Below are 23,959 nucleotides of genomic sequence, written 5' to 3' on the forward strand. Positions count from 1 at the left end.
TTTAAGTGAATGTGTAGCACAGACCCACAATTTAGAGGAGACCAACAGGCAAGAATGATAAAATAACTGCATGGTGACATCACTTTTTCCTTGTTTGTTAACTACAGTTTGATTCAGCAAAAGTTGGCAGCCCATGCTGCCAGGCAAGCCACAACTCCACCCCCAAAAGCTGTCATTATATTTAACTCTCAGTGAGGCGATCACACTCACATACCATATCATTAGTGTTTTACTCACAACCTATATAGGCATTGCTAATTGGCTAGTTTACAATTTTTTTCACCAGTCAGAGTCATAGATCCTGCTTACAGAGTCAAGGTTGGTCAACTTAATACCAGTAGCAATGAGGTCATTATAAATAAATGCTTGTAAAGAATATATCCTTTGTGAGCTGGTATCTTTCTCTCCCAATCTCTCTCCCTTTTTCCTTCCCAGAAGATCATGACCGGAGCCTTCTAACTACATACCTAGCCAACCAGGACTGGCTCAGTGATATAAAAAAATATAAAGGTTGTAAGCAAGAGACATCTATCAAGTTAAGGACCCTCTACTTGTGGAGTCAGTTTTTGCCCATACCAGGAGCTGATTCCAAACTAAATTCCCCTCCTCAACAAATTCCTCAACAAATGGAGTTAGCTTCACTTTCAAGGGAGCCTGTGCTGCTTATGGGCCAGAAAGCAGAATTAGCAGGCATTAATTAACCCATCCACTTGTTGACATTTGGCAGAACATGGGGCTGAGAAACTCACATCCCTCCCCCACTGACCCTCCCTGTTCCACTGAGTCTCTGCCCAAGCCAGAGGAGCACTGGTGCCAGCCACCTGGCTTATTTCGCAGCTTGTTAACCTTGACATTTCAGCTAAGCAATCTCACCCCACTTCTTCCAGTTAAGATTCAGAATCTGAAATGTCCTCCTTGGAATGTTGTATTTTGGGAAAAGCAGGCTCAGTCCCCACGGTATGTCCATATGTCCGTGACGTACTATTCCCATAGACAGGACATTATAGGCAGACGAGGAGGGGCAATGAATGAGAATGAGAAGCAAGTTTAGGGAAACATTTAACATTCCCCATGATACAAAAATGTGCACATTTGGCTTCTCAACTCACAGTTTTACTCACAACCTATATAGGCACTACACATATTTGAACAAACTTTTTATGGTTGGTCTCATTAAATTTCTCTATAGGTCTTAACTTCCCCTTAAAGGTATTAAACAAAGATGGAAATGAAGAAAGGGAAAAGAAACTAGTATTACTATGCTATAACATTTAAACAACTAAACCAAATCTAAATACAAGGAGTTCAATGGTCTTTAAAAACAAACAGCAAACCTACAAGCCTTTTAAGAAATCTGATCTAAACCTTAAAATTCACTTTTAGCATGGACTGATACCTCAGCACACACAAACCACATGAAACAAAGAAGTGGATTATGTTTTAGTTGACAAAGTGCTCCAAAACTTGTCAAAAGCAAGCTGTGCTAGAATGAACTCTCACTGGATAAAATTTTAACAATTTAGTGAGTGTTAGCATTTGAGTTAAATAAGAACTCCTGCTGACAGGTATTTTCCATTTTATAATCCTGGCAAAGTTTCTCTACAGCCACAATAGTACATTTTCCAGTTAGAAAACTGTCCTCACCCTACAGTTCCATATGAAGCTATTCTTTCATATGATTCATTATATGGTACTTTTAACACATGATATAATCTTCATCTTTTTGCTGAATCAAAATTCTTACATACACAAGCTCTAAACCAACAGTCTGATTAAAACTCTGTGATTTATGAACAAAAATAAACTAATGCAACATCTGTGAGACAGATGACTATGATCCTGTGCACCTTCACTCAAAAATAAGACACATGCTGTATTCGGTGAGGCTTACTACAAAGTGTGCATGAAATTGAAGTCTTACTTAAGTCATTGTACCATAAACCGTCACAAGTATGAATGCTGCAGAAGTCATTCCCCCACCCCACCCCCAGTTTAGATCCAGTAACATTTACAACAAAGGTGTTCAAGCACAGGTGTGAATGAAGGATATTCTTCATTGCTCATTTGATTCTGAATGTTAAAGGAACAGAAAGGCAAGGAACTTGCCAAATGAAATCAAGTCCTTTACTGAAGCTGACACTGTATTTTCTGAAGTCCTCCTAAATATATCAGTGTGATCTTGCACTCTTATTTCGTCAAGAAAACAAGACAGAAATCCTAATCCCCTTAACATGGATGCTACTTTTGCAGTTGATCCCTATTAATCGCACCCCAAGTGAATTAATAGCCAAACATGTTCCATATTAAGAATGCTTCCTCTTCTGACACTCATATCAAGAAATATTTTTAGAAATTGTTACCTTAATACTTTGCCAACCGCCTGTAGAACCATTTTGCAGCTTAATCCAGATTTGGGAGTTTGAGAAAGTACAGCTCTTTCGCCACTGAGATTACAATGATCCCCAACCATGTTAGAGAAACAGGGGGAAAGGGGGGGAAAGTTGGGAAGTGCCAGTACAGACTCGAGTAGCTTTACCAGATCTCCCTTCTTCCCTCCTCAAAAAACTAGTCCAACCACATTCACCGAGTTTACATAGCTTACTTCACTCTAACCCTCCCTTCGTCCTTTCTTCAGCCAATGAGAGTGTTGCAAAGGAAATACACATACAAAAAAACCTCGGCTGGAAAAGACAAACAGCTGCTCCTTTCTACAAATCCCAAGTAAAAGCCAAGCCTGAGGAGCCAATGCCAATAAGGAAGCATTTGAATTGGCCTTTTCAGTCTGGCGCCGGCTGTGCAACAGGACAAGAGAAGTAGTGTGAGGGATAAGCAAGCTTCTTTCAAGCACCCTGTTTGCAGTACAGCATTATAGAGATATTACATGAACGGAAGAGAGGAGAGAGTTTTTCTTTTCTCTGAACAATTAACCCTCCCCTCCATTGGTGATCTGTGGAGCATTAAAGAACAGAGCCCATGTCTGACATAGCTTTGCTTTGTACAGATGCATATCACCAATCAAGACATGAATTCAACTAAGGTTGCAGCATTAGTTAAGTATTAGTTAAGTTCACCAAGTCAAGTACTCTGGAAAATAACCAAGATGATTAAGAGGTTGGTGAAAGCAACTTTGTCATAACTTTGGTGAAAGCAATAACTTTGGTGGTGAAAGCAGTAAGTCTGTCATAAAGTTCATGGCAAGAGTTTCAGACAACACCAATTGCAAATATTCTCCTTCATCAAGACCAATTTACGGGCACATATTCTCTCATACAACTTTTTCCCCCACTCAGTCATTTACCCTTTAGGGAAACATCCTTCATGACTAAGAAGCCCAATCAGATATTGAAATGATTAACTAAGCTGAACTTACTTGCAAAAGAACTAGAAAAATACTTTGCCTCTTAGAATCATGCCCACCTCACACACAGAATATGTTCCTCCAGAAGTAGCACTATTCAAGCACGACATGCCAAGTTCCATGTTCTTCACCCTTTTGCAAACCATAAAAATGTGTGTAACAGTGGTTTCATATAAACATTTAACTAATTGGAATATGCAAGGGGTAATACAGTAATTTGCCTAAATCAGCACAAACCAGATATTGCATATCCTCTTCAAATACTGTGACATCATTTGTATTAGCACTTGACATATGTTTTACTACTAGAATATGTATTTTCTTTTCTTTTCTCCATTTTCTGTGTTATTTTAAGGAAGTTATATGCTTTTATTGTTTTGTTTTTTTAAAGAGTTTCAGAGTAACTGCTGCTCAGTTTAACCCCTAAACAACAAGAGCTCTGGGTTCACATATGTATCCCATTCAACAAGCCAATCTTAGGTTGTTGGTTAAAAGCAAATGTGAAGTGTGTGCATGTGTACAATAAATCATGGGTTAATTAATTTGCCACCATGTGTTAACTGGGTTCATAAGTGAACTTTCTCAGGAAAATCAGTGTTAAAATACAGAGAGATAAAGCCATAAAAGTATGAGTACTACCGTTTAGTTTCAATGGCATGGATGTTACCACAAAGCTAAGCGATATAGAAATTCAGATAAAACATTTCATGAAAACATGAAGGAAGGGTTTCAACACTGCTTAAAGGCAGTACTGTGCCATACAGCAAGAGCTTTGTTTAAATATCTTCCCATCAACAATAATGACTCATTCAACACCAAGTGTATTTACTAGGAAATACTAAAATGATCAGCGCTTTGCGTTTGGAAAATCACTTTATTACAAACTGTTTCTCAATTAGCTATTTATTTGCTTCTTTTGTGGTCATAAAAATATTCAGTAGGCACCAGAATATTACTATCAGGAGGCCTAGAAGGAAAAAACACTTTCACTCAAAAATTTAAAGTAGCAAGGGTTCAGTTTTCTGACCAAAAAAAAAAAAGGGGGGGGGTGATTACGGATTACCATTTAGGAGACAAAGAAAAAAATCTCCACTGTAACTCCCATTTGCAGTACTTTGTAGTACTTTTCCCCCAAATGTTGTTTTACAAACTGGAACTGAAAGGGATTTAATTGACATTGTTACCTCTTTATACTCAACACTATGAAGGTCCGATGTATTTTTACTGAGGCACAAAAATTAAGCCAAAAAAAAAAAAAAGGCCCCGTCACATGCTGATTCTACAAGTATACATCCCTTTTGCTGTGACAGACCTAAATAAGTACTAGTGTAATCCAATGCCTCCAGAAGTCAGCATAAGCAGTTGAAGGAGTCTACCTAAACACAATTCCAGTGCCACATGATCTGATTAAATCTGTTTCTGGAAAACCAACACTATCTCAAAGACCAAGGTGTTGTCAAGCATCCCTGGGGTAAAGTTGTGAAAAAACACCAATCAGGATTGGATTTTTTTTTTTAAAGTCCCAAGCTATGAATATCCCCAGGAACACGGTAAAATCCATTATTATGAAATGGAAAGAATGTGACTCAACTATGAATCTGCCTAGAGAAGGCCATCCATCAAAACTCAGTGGCTGCATAAGGAGAGCATTAGTCCGAGAAGCAACCAAGGATCTAATGGTACCTCTGAAGGAGCTACAGAGATCTGTAGCCGAGATGGGAGGAACTGTCCATGAGATCTTTCACCTAGAAACTCTGCAAAGCTGGGCTTTATGGAAGAGTGGCAGGAAGAAAACCATTACTGAAACAAGCTCATATGAAAACCTCTTTGGAGTCTGCAAAAAGGTATCTGGGAGACACAAACTGGTCAGGATTGAAGGCAAGGTGGACAGAGCAAATAGCAGAGCAATTCTATAGAAAAACCTGTTTCAGTCTGCAAGGGACCTGGCACTGGGATGGGGGCTCACCTTCCAGCAGGACAGTTACCCTAAACACACTGCTAAAGTAACACTTGAGTGGCTTAAACACAAGCAAGAAACTGAATGTCTTTGAACGGCCTAAATAAATCCCAGAACTCTGATAGAGAACCTGTGACAAGATTGGAAAGTGGCAGAAAACGGCCCAATGGTCCTGGACTAGTTTTGCCAAGAACAGAACAACACTGTGGGATCCAAATGTGTAAACCCAAGAAGACCTGCAGTAGCAATTGCTGCCAAAGGTGTTTCAACCAAGTACTGACCGGGGGGGGGGGGGGGGGGGGCGCATTACTATACAACCTATGAATGCCAGTTAGCTTTTGTTTACTGAAAGCTATAAATAAAATACTTTCCACTTTCACTGGTGTCTTCTGTACTTCAAGTGGCAACAACACATTAACTCAATTTCCAGTTCAGGTTGTATCTCAAAAAATGTGGGAAAGTCAAGCGTGTGGATATTTCTGCAAGGCAATAGACCTTAAATTACGAGTAACCCATGGTTTGTTGCTGGGCTGTGAATTGAGGGTTCTTGGCAGCCAGCAAAATGGTTTGTTAGCACAACTGTGTTCAGACATGTTTTGACAATAACCCACATGTCAACAACCACCCACACTCAAGCCTACTGTAGGTTATCTGAACACAATCATTGACATGGGTGTGCATGACTTGGCAAGTCACCATGGCTAACTAACTTTGGTGGGTTTTGTTGTCTGAACCCAGACCCTTACTGTAGGAATGGCTTATTTTTTGGCATCAAATGACCTTTTTTAAGAGGTTGCTCAATCCAAAATGGGTTGCTCTGTTATCTAAACCTGGGAGTACAATTTCATTGTGAGCTGCAGGAAACCAGTAGTGAGCCTCTCGCATTAGTGGTAAAAGCCTCTACTTCTCTTCAAAGTTTTATCAGTGACAACCTCTCCAGCATTGCCCAAGCAGCCCTTTGAAGGAACCACCATTGGTTTGCCACCTTTTTCTTTCTTTTTTTTAGCCTTAGGAAATTGCACAAGTGTTTTTTTAAGTTTTTTATTACTATTGTTTTTGTTGGTCTGACACAAGTACACTCATCTGGCTTACCTGGTCACTTTCCTGGAATGCTCAAAGCATTTACTGTTGCATTACTCTGAGTTTCTGACTGTTAAGAAAAACAAATCCTAAGGCAACCGAATGGAGAATGCAGGCATAGGTACCACTGGTATTAATGTTCCATTTGCTCCATCTCTGCCTACCACTTCTATAAGGGTTTTTTTTAAACTGTTTGGAATATTTGCACACTTTTGTGAATCAGAAATATGCTAAAATTTAATGTGGGAGAAATCTGCACACCTGTAGCAATTGAACAATTAATAAAGGTGCATAATTTTATCCTCCCTTGCATGTTATTACAACTGTCAGGAATCCATTGAAGGGGTAGGAAGTGTTAATATCTCCACATTCTGGAGTAGCTGGAGAGCTTAGGAAGTTTGAAAAAGTAGAGGGGGCAATCAGAACTGTCAGCTGAACACTTGTTTATTTATTACATTTATAACCACTCCATCACCCATAGGGCTCCCTGGGCAGTGTACAGTATAAAAATATTAACAATAAAACAAAATGCATGGAACTCGGCAACTCAGTGAGGCTATAACAAGAAGTAATACAAGTTAAAACACAATTGCCACTTGGAAGCATCAATAAATGCCACATTAAAACCAATCTTTAGTTAATTATTAAAATATCTGGTTTTAAGTTAAAGCAAGTTTAATCCAGTATTAAAAGGAGAACAGGATACTGCCAGCTGACCCTCCTTGGGGAGCATGTTCCACAGAAAGGGTGCAAACATAGAGAAGGCCCATCTCATGATGACTGCCCGCCCACCCACTCCCTCCCTTCCCTTAGCAGTGGTTCCTTAAGTAGGACTCCACTGCAGATCTTGGAAGTTCAGGAAGGAACATACAGAGAAAGGTGCTCCATTAAGTAACTAGGTCAGAAACCATTTAAGGCTTTAAATGTTAGCTTCAGCACTTTAAATCAGGCCTGGACCTCAACTAGTAATCAGTGCAGCTGGTGGAGGACTGCCATGATAGGGTCCCGTGGGCCAGTCCCTGTTATCAGCCATGCTTCCCTATTCTGAACTAGCTGAAGTTTCTGGACTGTCTTCAAAGCCAGCCCCATGTAGACTGCATTACAGTAAATCCAGTGGGAAGGTACTACAGCATGGATAACTGTGGCAAGGCTCTTCCTTTCCAGGTAGGGATGTAGAATCAGAAAAAAGCCAGAAGATCACTTTGTCAGTGGGGAGATATTGTCTCCCCCACTCCAGTTTTGGTGCACCTAAGTTTGCTAGTCTTTCCCATGCTTTTGAACTGTCAGCTCAGCAACTGATCCCTGCCTACTGTGCACAGATTAACATACACACAGTCCCACCATGTCAATTTCTATAAACATCAACCTCCTCCATGTTGTTGCTCAGTCTGAAAGCTGAAACACATGAAGGAAATTAACCAGATAAATCTGCACATATGAGACAGCTCTTAAGTGCATAATTGGGAAAGACTGACAAAGAAAGAAAATATCAACACATTGTGCCATTTCCTGGGGTTGGATTTCCTTTTTAAACAACTATAATCCCCAACTGTGACTTTTTGAGACTTTAAAAATTCAACCAACCAACCAACCAACCAATAGTGGTTGAAGCAGGACAGGAATAATAAGATGGGCTGTGTTGTAAAGAAGGAGTCCAGCTGGAGGACTAAGAGGGAAGGAAGGGGGAAACAACCTACAGTGAACTCAGTCATCTGTCAGGTGCTTATTGCAAGATGAGCTAGTGTTTTATGCAATCCTTTCTGCTGTATCATAAGAAATATGATAAAGAAGAAATATATAAATTGTAAATTGTAAATAAATAAATATCTCGGTACTGTGAATTGCCATTTTCTGTTTGTACTGCTGACCAAACAGGCATACTAAGTACTTCAGAGAAAGCAATCCCACTCACAAAATCAAAACAAGTCACTATGACTTAAACAAGGCAAGGCGGCTTGTTATGTATAGCAGGCACAATATGCATCATTACTGCCCAGCTGTGGTTACTGTGTTGTTTGATGGCTTGCTGGAAAGTGTAGCCTATGCACTACAACAGTGTATAGGCTATTTAAAAGTTGTTTAACCCTCCAACAAGCCATGTCAGTCATGTTCAGACTACACAGGCTGGGTAATGATTATGGAAATTATGCTTGAATGCCAAGTACTTCCTGACAGTTAGGACCCCGAGGGTATGGAATGGGCTTCCACAGGAAGTGGCTGAAGCCCCACTGGTGTTCAAGGATAGGCTAGACATGCATGTGGTAGGCATGTTGTGAGCAGAGCTGGCTAGAGCTGGGGGTCAGACTAGATGGCCCAGGAGGCACCTTCTGACTAACCCTGTTTCTATGTAAATGTAATATTTTGGATACATTTATTTCACTAATGCATTCATTTTTGCATGTCATCTTTTCCTAATAAACAGATTTTTCATTTGGAGGGCCACATCACATACCTGGAGAAGTACAAAAACCAATTAACTCGTAGTTCAGTTTGCATTTTGATTTGACAAGTGCATATTTGCTAAGTTCATTTTGAAATGCAAAACTAACACATTTTCTACCCATCCCTGGTCATAACTTAGGAGACTTGTGCTTCCTGTTCTTCAACTGACCAGCTCTCACTGCTCCCTCTGGCCCAGCATTCTAATAAACCCATTTTTGTTCTGTTTTATATAACTCATAGTGAGGCTCCAGTGCATGTGCAGTGTGTGTGCCATTTTGAAAATTCAAGCATCACATGGGGATTAAAGAACCCATGGGAGGCTGTTGTGCTGCATTTTTTTCAGAAATAAAAAAGCAACCAGGGGAGCCAATGAAAGAGAGAAACAGCTAGACAGAGAAAGGGAGAGAATCCAAAGGTGCAGCCACAGTTTGAGAGGAAACATCCCCGCCCCCACATGCATGAGAGGGCATGCTCCCAACTTGTGTGTGCTTAGCCATACTTGCCAGAACAACTGGTTGTAGCACCAAGGATGCTTTACCAAAATGTCAGAGGTACCCATAAGCGCCCAAAAGCTGTCCAGCAGCTTTTAAAGGAATAATACAACACAAATCTAACATATATGGGGATTTTGTTTGTTTGTTTTTGGGCTACCTACACCAAATTTAGCACATCATTATTGATGTAATTTTAATTTAGGGTTATTTTGCTAAGTATCTTGCTGCTTCATTTTTGAAGTTGAACAAGCACCGTTTTGCTGAAAAATGTATCCCATCTAATATTAGAAATGCATTTCTAAATTCTGAAATACATTTTTCCAGAAGTCTAATCTTAGACGCAAAGTTTTATATAAGGAGTATACAATTTCTATCAATTTGGTTAAGATGACTCTCTGGAGTACAACTGATGTAGTATCAACTAGCTCTCTAATATAAACTGTTCACTTTACATTTTAAAACATAACTTCTTTGCCAATACGAAACATAAAATTGATATAGAAAATGGCCAAGAGATTAGATATCTAAGTTAGGGATGTACTGAAGCTCCGTGGAATCTGTCCGTGCAGCATTCATTCACTTTCTTTTGTGGTCAGCCTTAGAAAATCAAGCCAGCCTAAAGGAAGTCTGTAAATGCATGTGGGACAAAGGCTGCACAACCAACAACCTTCTTTTGTGTCATGTGCAGCAGCACAAACAAAAGCATGAAACAGGGATGCACAGGACTTGATCCCTGTTGAGCACAGCACCAATGCTGGGCACACTCGCCAGGAATTCAGACTCACGGCCACCTCAAAGCCGACCAGAGTCCATGGAGCCAAGCTGAGAGAACTTGATGGATTCCCACCCCCAAAACACATTCCTCAAATATTCCTAATCTAACTTCTACCGAATAGGAGAATTCACTGCATTTTTCAGATTTGCCTCTCTGCAAAGTTGTGCTGTGAAAGGCTGACAACACTGAATTCTTGAAGCAGTACTGCTGGAGTAAAAATGTCAAATGCTCATGTTTGACTTCCAATGTCTCTCTTCACTCACACAAGATGGGAATCACAGTGTATGCACATGCATGTGTTCCCTGTTTTCTTAGTAAGTACCCCCATAACATGAAGAAAACAGGCTCAGTGACAGCAGGAATACTAGAAACTTGTTTCATCTATTCCAGGGGTCGGCAACCTTCAACATTCAAAGAGCCATTTGGACCCGTTTCCCACAGAAAAGAAAACACTGGGAGCCACAAAACCCTTTTGACATCTAAAATGAAGATAACACTGCGTATATCGTTTTTTACCTTTATGCTATGTAGAAAAAAACTATACTGTGTTGCATTTATGAAATCAATGAATGAATCTTTTATATAATCTACATCTGTGAACGGCTTCCCATGCCTGACTATTTCCTGAGCGGCCACAAAATTAGCATATGTAGTTGAATTTGCAGACTTAATCCACTTCTTGAAATGATTCTTGCTCAGATCAATCTTCCGCATCAGTTCCAAAATGGCTTTTTTTCTCTCATCTCCATCTGGATATTTTTCAGCAAAGGCTCTGTGTTTATTCTGGAAATGTCCTTCAGCATTTGACTTTTTGTTGTTTGCCAATTTCTCACCACATATTAAGCATACTGGTAAACCAGTCTTATCAGCAGTGAAAGCAAATGAATCTGCCCACATACCATTAAACATTCTGTTTTCTTCTGAAACTTTTCTTTTCTTGGATTTATCCATGGTTGGCTTACTGGGAGTTGAAAAGCTCAATAAATTGCGTGCCAGTGGGTGTCACACGTTGGCAGTTGTGACACATATTTTGAGTGACAGGGAGCCGCAGCAGAGGGATGAAAGAGCCACATCCAGCTCCAGAGTTGCGGGTTGCTAACCCCTGGTCTATACTTATGAACCAACTTAATTTAACATCCCAGACTAATATTTGGACTGGAACATAGTCATCTTAGATGGCATACTTTACTGAACTTTGCAATACAGATTTTAGTTTTAGAGATTAGATTTTTAGGGGGGAATATATTCATTTTACAGGTGAATGCGTATGTGTTTTTAAATGCACATACAGATACAGGAATGGGACAGAATGGACATATAACAGAGCATATGCTAAATGAACATGAACCAGAAATAAGACAGATCTGCATATACCTAAGATAAATACAACAACTATGCAGTAGGGGAGCTCATACATATACAACTGAATTCTCTTCAGCTTTTTGCACAGACTTTATGCCAAATGTAAGCCCCAAACCATAATCCTCTACAATATCAGAAAGCAAAATGTTTTCTCAAGTTATGTGATGCATTCACATAATTTCCTTTAAAATCCTCATTAAAGTCATATTGAAATGACTTTTTAACACTAAAAATTTTAAACAGGAGTTTGGGTTTCTGCAAACCCACTTCAAGGGAAGGAAACTGGCAAATCCATTTGTGCACATTCCTTTCTAGATTGTAGCCTTAGCAATAATTCTACTGTGACTCTTCATGTTTGTTACATTACTCTTCTTAAATCAGAAAAATGGAAACCAATTAAAATCCCCAAATTTGCATTAGGCGTAAGTTTTCAGCTCAGTATATTCTAGCTTAGATGGGAAATGGGAGAAGATTGGGGATATGGAAGTCTTTAATACTGTGCTTTCCAAAACATATAGTTGTTAAAGAAAAGCCATGCTCCCCATTTTCACATTATGACGAATGCGTAAGAATACAAGAGCCATACTGGATCAGACCAATTGTCCAACATTCTGTTCACATAGTTGTGGCCCATCATTCTGTTCCCATCGCAGGGAAATCACAAGCAAAACGTGAGTCCAACAGCATGCTGCATCTCATGCTCTGCAGCAAATGGCATATATAGGCATACAGCCTGTGATACTGGAGCCAGTAGGCATTGATAGCCCTACCCTCAATAATTTGTCCAATCTACTTCTAAAGTCATACAGATTCATGGCCATTACTACATCTTGTGGAAATGAACTCCATACTTTATGCACTATGTGAGGCAGTACTTCATTTTACCTGTTGTTAACCTCCAACCAATTAGCTTAATAGGATGACATGGTTCTGGTATTATAAGGGAGAAAAATGTCTCCCTACCCACTGTATCCACACCATGCAGAGTTTTGTACACCTCCATTATGTATCCCCTTACTTGCCTTTTTTCTAAGCTGAAGGATCCTAGATGTTGCAACATTTCCTCACAGGGGAGTTTCACTAGCTCCTAGATCATTTTAATTTGGGTGCCAGAGTGGTGAAGGGGTTAACGTATGCAAGACTAGAATGCAGGAGATCAAGGTTCTAGTCCCTATCTAGGTTCTAGTCAGCCATGCAGCTCACTGTGTGACTCTGGGTGGGTTACAGGGTTGTTTTTGTAAGGATAAGGTTAAGAGGAGGAGAATTATGTAAACCACCTTGAGTTCCTTGAGAGGAAAAAAGGTGGGATATAAATATAACAAACAAACAAACAAATGCCTTCCACCAATGAAACACCACTGATACAATACAACAGAAACAATTTATACCTAAACAAAACTATTTCTAATAATAGAAAGTTGGGTGGGTAGTGGTGAAGAATTATTAGCAGTAAAGTCAGAGGAAAATGAAAGACAAAAAGAACATTAATTATTGAATTAGAATTTGAACGTATGCAAAATAATCACAGTAGGTGATAACACACGCAGCATCCCATGACAAAGTGATGCTTCTTGGTAGTTACATCCTACCTCTGGAGTGTCCTAGAGGGAGTGTGACACTACTGGAACACTCTCTCCTGTGTGGTCCAAGAGACAACTATGGCAAGCTTTAGGTACCTCTTGAAGATGAATCTGCTTAGTCATACTGCACTGTTTTACAGTTTTCGTAATTTGTTAATTTATTGTTTTTACATTGATTTTATATTGTATTTTATGTATTTTGCTAATGTCTTAATTTTATTTCTACACTGCCCAACATCTGAAACTCTCTTCTTAGAGAACATATGAATGTACAAGTGACTGAAAAGAAGAATCTTGACCACATTTGTCACGGGCTAAGAAACCACTGTCTTTATACATACCAAATAAATGTCTTGACTCAGCCGTTTCACACTGCACTCTCCATTCAAAATTCCTTTGTTCAACATCAGACTTAAGTATCCTAGTAGACTAAAATGTTCTCCTCCACCTTGGATGCATTCCAGATGTTTTAGACTACAACTTATGTGAGTCCCAGCTAGATGGCCACTGCTCAGGGATTCTGAAAACCGTAGTAAATACAAACAGCACCACACTTCCTACTCTGTCCTACTGGTTTCTAGGTACTGCCATTTCCAGTATCTGATTTGTGTCCACCAGTTCTTTTCCATAGTGATGAGCCAGTTTTTATCTCATGCAGAGTGCAGGTGGACATTTCAGGCAGATAATGTGTCAGATTAAAGCCATCTTTATTAGGTATACAGTAGTGTTGCTTGAGCAGGTACAGCTGGTATTTAGGCTTGTTACAAGACTTGTTTGATAGTAAGCAACTGTTTCAAGTTAGAGGCTGTTTTTAAGCACAAGGCTGTGAGAATGCAGTTTTACTGTCCATAATCCTTGATGATATGTTGGAACAGATTCAGTGGACAGCTATGACAAGACATATACGTTCTGTTCTGTATTATTTTGGGTTCTATATCTATTCAGTAGTAATTGTCTTGGGTGCCAGACTTCTCCTTGTTGATCTGCTTTTATTTCATTGGGTGGGTTCAGTAATCTAAGAAATGTTTGACGTAAAGAGTTGTGAGTCTTCTGAATGAGTCAGAACACATGTACCATAGGGCTTGGCTCTAGACAATGAGGCTGGGTGGAAATTGAAAGCATGTAGATATGTGTAGTGATTATCATATTTCTGGTGTAAGGTAGGGCTCCTATACCAATTATGTAGCTATAAAGTAATGTCCAACAAATGCACTGGTCCAGGTTCAGGTTGATGGCACGGAGAATGCTACTTGAAGTCCTGAAGGAACTGCCTAAGTGCTCCTGCCTGTAAGTCCAGATGATATTCCATCCAGCTCCTCTATTTATTAGTTCTTCCCAACTGCAAGAGTAATCTCACTAACAATAGTTCCTTCAGAAATAATATATAGATTCAGTACATTGGAGGGGAGAAATATCACACAGGACTTTTATCCTATTTTCATCATTACATTCTAACTGGGGGAAGAATAGCTTTGTATCCACAAGGTAAAACCTGTTTGGATAGTCTTCCTGTGTCAACACGTCTGCAAGGCAAGCAAAAAGCTATGGAAAAGGTTTAAGAACCTCAGTCAGTGACCTACTTACCAATAATGCATGCCAGAAAAGTTAGTCATACAGAACAGTCTATTTGGAATTCATAGGCTTGCAATTTTGCAATTCAAGCCTGACATATGGTTGAACCCCATTTTGCCCATTTTTTCAATTCCTTTTAGCAGCTCCTTTCGATTTTTTTTTCTCCCTAAAAGTTTCATAATTACTGAATTTCAGCCATACACATAAGAAGTTTTGCTGCTGTTTTATTTATTGGAGGCAAACCATTCTTTGGCACAACTAGCCCTGGTAAAACAAACAAAAACCACACATGTATTGAACTTCATTTTGTCCAAAGGATCTCTTGCAGAGAATTTCATTTTGATTTGTAGATGGAGAGGATCTAGTTAATAATATAATTTTATATATTCCTTGGGAAAAACATGTATAACTTGATATAATATGTGGCAATTGACAGGTATAACAGACAGGAAGATTAGACAATCTTCTTTGTCTTCTATCTTGTAAAAGTGCAAGATCATATTTGTGTGTAATCCAGACACAGCTAAGAAAAATGCTCATTCATAAAGGTTTTTCTGCGCAAGATCAGTCAGCCTAGTTTTCCTGGTTTAACATAATTACAATACTATCAGGCAGCTAGTTATCATAGTTGCAATCTAGGAGGCTAGGGCCAATAAGCAGTTCACAGAACCGAACAACTATGGCTTACTTAAGCAATGAAGTGCTGCACTATGTGCCAGCATGTACCAGCAGCCATTTTGAACATTCAGTTCCTAGCAGTGGCTCGTGTAGTGGAAACCTGAGCAATATGCATTGTGTGAGGGTTAAATAACCCTTGCATAAACCAATAATAGACTGTTGCTGGAATAACCCTTGCACAACTTCTGCCATATGGGTTCTCGTGAAACAATTTGCAGCTGGGTGTTGAAGATATAGATTCCATCTCCTTTACTGGATATCCTTTAAACATGAAATTCAAACTTGGCACAGAAATTATTCTGTATGAATCAAAAGCAGTATATTTTCCAAATGAGTTCATTTGTATTTTAGATCTGCTATAGCACTTAAAGTCAAGTGTTCAGGAAAGGTTAAACTCTGATGATGGATAAAAATCATTTAATTGGTGTCCTAAGATTTTGCTTTCTTGCAAACAGACACTGAATGACTTTCACATCCAACCACTGGCTCTTCACTCCATTCTGTTGACTCTGTTGTTGAAATCCTTCTATGAATTCTCTCAAACACATATTAACTTATCAAGAAGGGTTTGTAGCAAGGTAAGAATCCTATGAAATACCATCCTGTCCCAGAGCAGAAACTCAGTTCCTTGGTTTTTGTATAACCCTCCTCCTCTGATGCACTTTGAAGTCACCTTAATTCCAGCTGTTATACCACTGCATTATGAAATCATGCCCAGAGATCTAATGATCTGGAATGTGCCCAAATACCTCCCTTAGTTTGTCCAGATGTATCTATACTTAAGCATTTTTGCAGTTGTATGAGATTTTGCTTTGCCAAAACATTCAGAACTCTGCATTAGCAGCACGCTTGTTATCATGTATATGATTTGCACATTTCAGCATGTACGATCACTAAAGTGTTATTCATGAACATACCTTTGAAATGTGGTAGTAGCAGCTCCCATGCTGCCACATACATTTTCAAGACTGCTACTGAGGTGTTAGAAATGGGAGTTTGATGCCATAGAAACATATCTGTAGGCAATGCTTTTTTTGTAAAAAAAAAAAAAAAAGGTGCCGGAACTCATGTCTCCAGCAGTAAGCGCGCGACCACACACACCAATCCACCAATACCAAGCCGAGCAGGAGCAGCAGGAGCAGCCCCAAGCCTCACTATCAGATAGCGGACACAAAAGCAGCCTGCAGGCACTATGTTAATGATGTTTGCTGCTGATCTGCTATTCAAAAACACTTCCTAAAATCCACTGGGAAAAAAGGTGCAGGAATGCCGTTCTGGTGCGTTCTATAACAAAAAAAGCCCTGTCTGTAGGCATGTATCTGGCACCTTCTCTGTGTAAGCCTCTATTATTTATTAGCTTGAAGACAAGTCTTGAAGAAGCTTTCTTGTCCTTTCATTCATATACTACAACTGAAAACCTCTGGGAGCTGTTAAGCCACTTTTGCATTACATCCAGTAATCTGTGGTTTAATCACAGCTACAACCCGAATCTTGGTTGCAGTTTCTAGATTACAGTCTAGATTAAATTAATTTTTTTGGTTCAAATGTAATGGAAAGGAGGGAAGGAAACAGGGGAACACATGAGCTCATGGTGTGGTCTCAATCTAATAAAGACAGTTATGAAATAGTCCTCATTCAAAGAGGTATTTCTTTCAAAAGAAAAATACAAAATTAGGATTTTAGTGATAGTGCCAATAGCAATTTTATTCCAAACTTGTACATCTGAGCATTTTCATTTTCTGATGTTGTTCCATCATCTAAACTATAAACTGAAACTAGATTATAGCCTGCAAACCACAAATTGCTTTTTGCTCATGTTTTCAGCATTCTTCTTTTCCTCCCCATTTTGGCCGCAGGATGCCCAGCTCAAAAGTGGGAGAAAGTAATGGACACTAAAGAAACCTTTACTAGTTTAATTTGTCACAGCATTAAAATGCACTTATTTGAAGCTGTCAGAACTGTATAACAAATTCTCCTTTATCGATTTAGCTTGCTGCACTGCTATACCTGAAGATAACCAAGTACAGCTTAACTAAATCATAGCTCGTGATAGCAGTGAAGTATTTATCCTCAGCCTAACACGAAGTGATCTGACTCATCAGCCAGAGCAGGCAAGATGTTGTCATATGAAAACTTTTGGATGAAATTTGAGACAATTGAGGTGAGAAGGGGCTGAAACTCATTTACTCATTCATATTTTGCCACTGTTGCCTTCATTTTGAAGTGGTGGTGGCGGCGGCAGCTACCTCCATGGGTATAAGCAGGTTTTTCTGTGGCTGCACCAGCTGCCACTGTTCCATTACAGTTCTTTTCCACAATGATGCCACATCATGATGTAAGTGGTGTCCAAATGATTTCTGTGGTAATATCTCTCACACATGTGTGGCAGCCTCTATATTTTCCTATCCAAACCTCTTTGGTGTAACACTGTTGTCATGACACAAGGAGAACTTGCAACAAGTCACTGATGTATGGAAAACTATAATCTGCACTCCAAAATGCTTCTTTTTAGGGTTCCAGTAAGCCATGCTGTATTCCATGATACTCCATTCCATTCCACAGCCCACCCAATATTCTCCAACAATTAGTCAGCTTTCTGTAGCAATAGAGTGGTCAATCCTTGGGCTGTCTGGAGTGAGCACCCACTTCTGAAACTGCTCCGCTCCACTGGGCATACTGATACTTCCCGCTTATAGCGGGTACTGTTGCTTTGGTTACATAATCACCTACATTCATGTCTAAAGATATGGGGAATAACTGCAGTGTTTCTCTGCATGGGACCTTTATGGACATGGCTGTCAAATGGTGACTGCTCAGACAAGTGCCACTGCTACTACCAGTAAGTTTCTGCATCCTTTGAAAAAACACTAAAATCCACATATGCACACTTTTTGCAGCTTGCAAAGCTTTATACCTTCCTGATTATAACTGCCCAAGGAAAACTTTTGAGGAACAGACATAGAATGCCCCCCTGCACACTAAAATTAGCCAAAAAGAAAGGCTCCTTTCTCAAGCCTACAATCTAAATTTTGACTTGTGTAACAGCATCGGGGTACTGTACAGACTTGCATTTAAGCTTCATTTCAGTTGGAAATAAGCACAAAGAGGTTAAACAATTGTTTTAAGAGAAAAGGTGTGTTTTAGAGGGAATTTGATGAGAGATGGCATCATGTAGGTGTTCTGGAAAGGTCTCTCTGGCATAGTGGGCACTGAGAAAGAACAGAAGACATCTGAACCTCTGAAAGGAAAAACTACTAAAACACCATGCATCACAATTTCCCATGGATAAAGATTGTGAATGTCTCCCTACCACTGTATAAGATGTTTCAATGGATCTCTGTACACAAAATGCACCATATGAGGAAAATCCACAGATACAGCTCACTTAAAAATTTGACTCCTGTGCTAAATTATTAAACTATTCATATCCCACCTTTCCATACTGAAGGAAGGCTTGCAAACATCCTAAAATAATAAATAAAACAGCCAGTTCACACATGCTATGCTCTGTGTTCAGTGCTGGCAGCAGCAGATCAATGCAGTTTTAAGTGATGGTAACTAAGGGGTTAAAAGCTGAGCAGGGGCAGCATTTCTGACTGAGGACATCACTTCACCTATCTTTTATATTTGTTGATGGGATCTCGACTGCAACACTCATCTTCAAGGTCTGCAACATTTTTCCAAATCAAATGCTTCCCATAAGAGAGATCAGCATAAAGTGGGTTTTAAAAATATGCTCAGAAAAAAACCTGCAATAGCTAAAAGTGCACTTCTAGCTCATGTAAATGCAGTTTACTTTTATTTCAATTGCAATCAACAGAAGATGTGCAGCCATCTTTGCAGCATTTTTTGTTTTTTTAGAACAAGGAATTACATATAAAAACTCCTCCCTTGTCTGGGAAAAAGGGAAACAACAGGATTAAAATCATTCCCACACAGAAAGATTTCAGAGAAAGGTGGAGTTTGGCAGGACCAGTTGTTCAAATGCAGTGATAAGCAAAAGGATAGCTGGATGGTCACTCCCATTGCTGTGGAAATTCTCATGTCAGTCTTCAGGAAATCCCAATGATCAAATGCAGAGAAACAGAAACATGTTTCAAGGGTATCAACTAGTTTGTATAACATTTTTCTATCAATTATAAAAAAGAAGCAAACTGCTTATACATGTAAGTTAGTATTAAATATATTTTCTGACTGTCCTTAAACTAGAAGAAATCAAGTTATGGAAGCAGTTTTAAAATCTTGTATTTTCTAGTGATAGAGCCATCCATGTCTGTGTGTTCCCAAAGAAATGGCACTTTTTAAGAACTTCATATCAAATTAATGTCAAATGCTACAAATTCAGTATCAGAAAAAATCTAAATGCAGTGGTATATATAGATTATTCCAATTTAACAAACAACCACAATTAATTTAATATAATTCTACTGACTGGAATTTGAAAGATTCCATCCAAATCCGAGCATGTTATTTCAATTGCTTATGCAGTGCACTGAATCCCTGCTCTTAGATGTACTACTGGAGTACCTGTTAGCTTATGAACAGTGCCATCATATCACTAGTTCCAAAATTCTCTGGGGAAATGTAATGACTGATAAACTAATCTATATGAGATTAAATATGCTCCCAGTGTTCCCTTTCTACCCTAACACTTCCTATTTAATTTCAAAACAAGATGTCAGTGTATTCTGACATCACATTGGATTCTATGATGCACTTAACCCTGTGTCTAAGTCATTTCTATTTATCAAGAGGGAGAGACTGAACAGCTCATCAGCAGTTACACCCCATAAACGTTAAGCCAAGTCATAATCGTGATCAAAACTATCCAAAACACACAACTAAACATTAGCACAAATTATTCCTTCATTTATAAAGGAACACATATAATTTATTAACAAAGTTGAAATTTCTTCTTTGCAACTGTGAATATACATCATATTCTTATGTAGAAAAGTTTTCAGAACAGCAATAGCTAATATTTATTTTTTGTTTTGTTTATATCCCACATTTTTCGATTCCAAGGAACTCAGTGCAGCTTATATAATTCTCCTCTCAATCTTATCCTCACTACAACAACCTTGTGAAGCAGGTTGGGCTAAGACTATCCCAAAGTCACCAAGTTAGCTCAAGATCTCCTGAGTCCCAGTCCTGCATTCAGCCACAGTATTTTGCAAAGATGAAACAATTCCTGCCCTCAAATATGCAAGACACATGAAAATTAGGTAAAGGTAAAGGTTTCCCCATGACATTAAAGACCAGTCACGTCTGACTCTTGGGGGCGGTGCTCATCTCCGTTTTCTAGCTGAGGGAGCCAGCGTTTGTCCACAGACAGTCTCCGTGGTCATGTAGCCGGCATGACTAAATACTGAGGTGCACGGAACGCTGTTACCTGCCCACCAAAGTGGTACCTATTTATCTACTTGCATTTATATGCTTTCGAACTGCAAGGCTGGCAGGACCTGGGACTAAGCACGGGAGCTCACCCCATCTTGCGAATTCGAACTGTCGACCTTCGATCAATCAGCCCAGCAGCTCAGCAGTTTAAACCACTGGGCTACCCACAGTCCCTTACATGAACACCAATTAAGATCACAATGTGACAAATTCAAATCAGCCTCATTTAAATGGGGTAACCAGGTGCAGATCTGGCATGACAACTAGTTTTGCTAAAGCACCACAATACTACAAATTGCCTGATGACATTTTCAAACACAGGACAATCTTAGTGTTTTGGCTTGGTTTAAAATCAGAGGGGGTTATCTGTTTCATACTGGATCTTAAAAAAACAGTTTAGTAACACACAGAGTTCAGGATCAAACATTTGAGAAGTATCACAAACATTCCAGGTTACAGGGTAAGTTTTCACAAGTTTCTTGCTGCTTCTAGCATGTACTAACCTGAGGTTTTCTGCAAATCTTATTCACCAACTGTGAACAGGTCAGATTTCTTTTTTACAGCTTTATTAACTCAAATCTAAAGGGTCATGATACATTAACTGAAGAAAAACAATTTTATATTTGTTAAAAATTTACTTCAATCTTCTGTTAGACCATAATTTACTGTTATAAGAATGAGCAACACACTCCATGAAGAATTTTTAAGCTTTTGTTTCTATTTTAGATGTTATCCTGTCATCTGAACTACTGATACTATGGTTAATCTCATCCATCTTTACTGTTTACAAAGCTGGTTTGTGTCATGCTCATGACAGCTTATTTCAACTAACCATAGTTAGATTAACTACTGTTCAGGTTTTGGATCACACAGTAAACTGTGGTTAATCTAAAACAGAAGCAGTTTCATCCTTGTAGCTGCACTGGAGAGAAGAGCTTTGGGTGAACAGACTCATTATCATAAGGTAAACCATACCTTAGCTTTGCATCAAAAAAACCCTAAGAGCTTAACCACTCTGTTAATCCTCTTTTCTCTCTGAACCATCAAAAGCTACAACTGAATGCAAATTATTTAGCACCCCATTACACACCCCACCATAACCTTATACCCCCATCTGCACCCTGATTTCATCACACAGAAGTGTGTCTGTACCTGTAATTTGCTCCTGTTCTCTCTGTACTCGATAGCACACTATACTCAGTCTCCATTGCAGGTATCTGTATAAACTCACATCCTTGATTTCCCTTCATCTTTTTCCTTATTTCTTTTTAATTGCTTCATGACTCCACCCCAACACCAAAGATGGGTTTCACCTCCCCAGTAATTCACCCAGTAAGGAAAACTCAGATGCAGGTGTGTTATCAAAGCACAGCTGTCTGGCTACAATAGGCTGGAGAAATACCATGCACCTCCGAATCTGGGGAGAATATAAACAATATAGCTGCAGGCATCATTCTATGCTCATTCTCACTTAAGCAAACCTGAAGTGTCAGTAAAGTGGGCAAAAGCAACAGATATTGGATATCTGGAATCCCCCTCAAGGATACAAACAGCCAGGTGCAGGGCACAATCAGTACTTGGGCATTATGTACTTCAGGCCTGCTAATGCATGTAAATATTTAAAACAAACTTACAGAATTCACTAAATAACTTACACTTATTTTCTCAGAATTGTTTATTTTCTGCGAAACTAGTAACTTTGAAACTATTTTTGAAACATAACCCATTTTATACATCTTTATAACTACTCAATATAATGTAAACAATTCTTTAAAATATTTGAGATTAGCAAGGCTGAGTTAGATACTCATATTCTAGATCTCCTATGAATAGACTCTGAAGAAACCAAATAAAGTTTCTATCTATCTGCACTGCAAATGTCGCCCATCCCAGTGCAATCCTTCATGTCACTTAAAATACTGCCCGCAAGGCAGAGGACATACTGGAGCATTCTGCAACACAGCACAAAGCCTTACAGTTGGAGAGAGAATTCCAAAGAGCCCTGAAGTGCATGGGGAAATGACCTGTATGTCATTAGCTTACCATATCAACAAAAATGATCCTGTATGTTTACTATTAACATCTGTAGCAGATATTTGCAATGGAAAGCATCAGAACAGATGCAAAGATCAGTGGCCCTGACATTCAGTATATGCAGCAGGAACGTTTATTTCCATAATAAAGAAAATAAAATTCGCTAGCACTATTTCCATTTGAAAAAAGTGTTAAAATGTACAAAAGACAACTTCTTTCTGGTGGGCGGCTGGTCATCAGAATATGCTCTGAGGCATTGCTAAGGTGACAACAGTATTGTTTGGGACACATTGCAATTATAAATAGCCAACACATGATGTAATGGTAAATAGGTTCACTGCTATAGGTTTCAGATTTGGTATATTTGCTTTCACTAATAAGTTTGGATTAGCATTTAAAAAGCCAGACTGACTAGTTTTAAATCAGGAATGCAACAAACAGACAGCCTTTTAAACTTGGCAGTTATTGGAGTCATGCTGAAACATTCTGAAAGAACACCATTCATTGGAAAAGCGCCTTCCTCCAGATTTTAAAAAGCCAATAAAAGCTTTCAAATGCAGATATCTTATAAATAGGATTCTATAGTTTGGAGAAAGTGAATTGAGAATGTGACTGCTTCCTGGTAACTATAGATTATTTTAGCTTTTGCACAGAAGTAACTTGGAGAACACTGGAATCAGCTATCCAGAAATTACTTATAATTAATGGCAAAGACAACTAAAGTCTTCACAAGAAAAAGAAGCAGGGTCCACAGCATAGAAATAAAAGTTTTTAACATGTGTGTTAAAGCTCCATCTGTCATCATTCTAAAACCACATATACAAACCAACCATATTGGATTGTAATCATTTATTTTGCTTATCTGAGAGAAAGCCAGTTTGTAAGTAAAAGGAAATAATGAGTTAATTAACTCACAATCCACCAAGCACAAGAGGAAAAAAGAACACATCATAAGTTAACTCTGGGTTGTTGAACACCCAAACAACACAGTGGGTTCAGACATCATAAGAGCAATCTATAATTATCCAATCATGGGCTGTAAAATGAAAGCAGAAGTCAGGAACACAATGGGGCCTTGTAGAAAGCAGGTCAATGTGTCTTTATTTCTTAGTCAATACGTATAGGATTGCACTGTTAATTAGATAGGGTTCACTATGTTGGAAAGAGCTTGGAATATTTTACTCAATAGGGAACCAACTGTCTGCACATAAATTTAAGCAATTTCTTAGC

The 23,959-nt window shown here is 38.9% G+C and overlaps 1 protein-coding gene across 4 annotated transcripts in view; it reads right to left on the reverse strand.

Moving 5' to 3' along the window:
- Positions 1 to 23,959, reverse strand: part of MOB2 (MOB kinase activator 2) — a 136,654-nt gene that overhangs the window by 43,531 nt on the left and 69,164 nt on the right. Inside the window, exon 1 of one of the 4 annotated variants that reach the window (XM_044425899.1) lies at positions 2,361 to 3,345. The exons of the other annotated variants lie outside the window; for them this stretch is intronic. Within the exon in view, the coding sequence (XP_044281834.1) occupies positions 2,361 to 2,470 (110 nt within the window). The 5' untranslated portion in view covers positions 2,471 to 3,345. Of the gene's footprint in view, positions 1 to 2,360; positions 3,346 to 23,959 lie in introns of those variants that run through there. 4 annotated transcript variants of the gene reach the window in all.

The sequence above is a fragment of the Varanus komodoensis genome, unplaced genomic scaffold, assembly GCF_004798865.1.
Source record: "Varanus komodoensis strain SLA01 unplaced genomic scaffold, ASM479886v1 scaffold16, whole genome shotgun sequence".
In the NCBI taxonomy this organism is placed as follows: domain Eukaryota; kingdom Metazoa; phylum Chordata; class Lepidosauria; order Squamata; family Varanidae; genus Varanus; species Varanus komodoensis.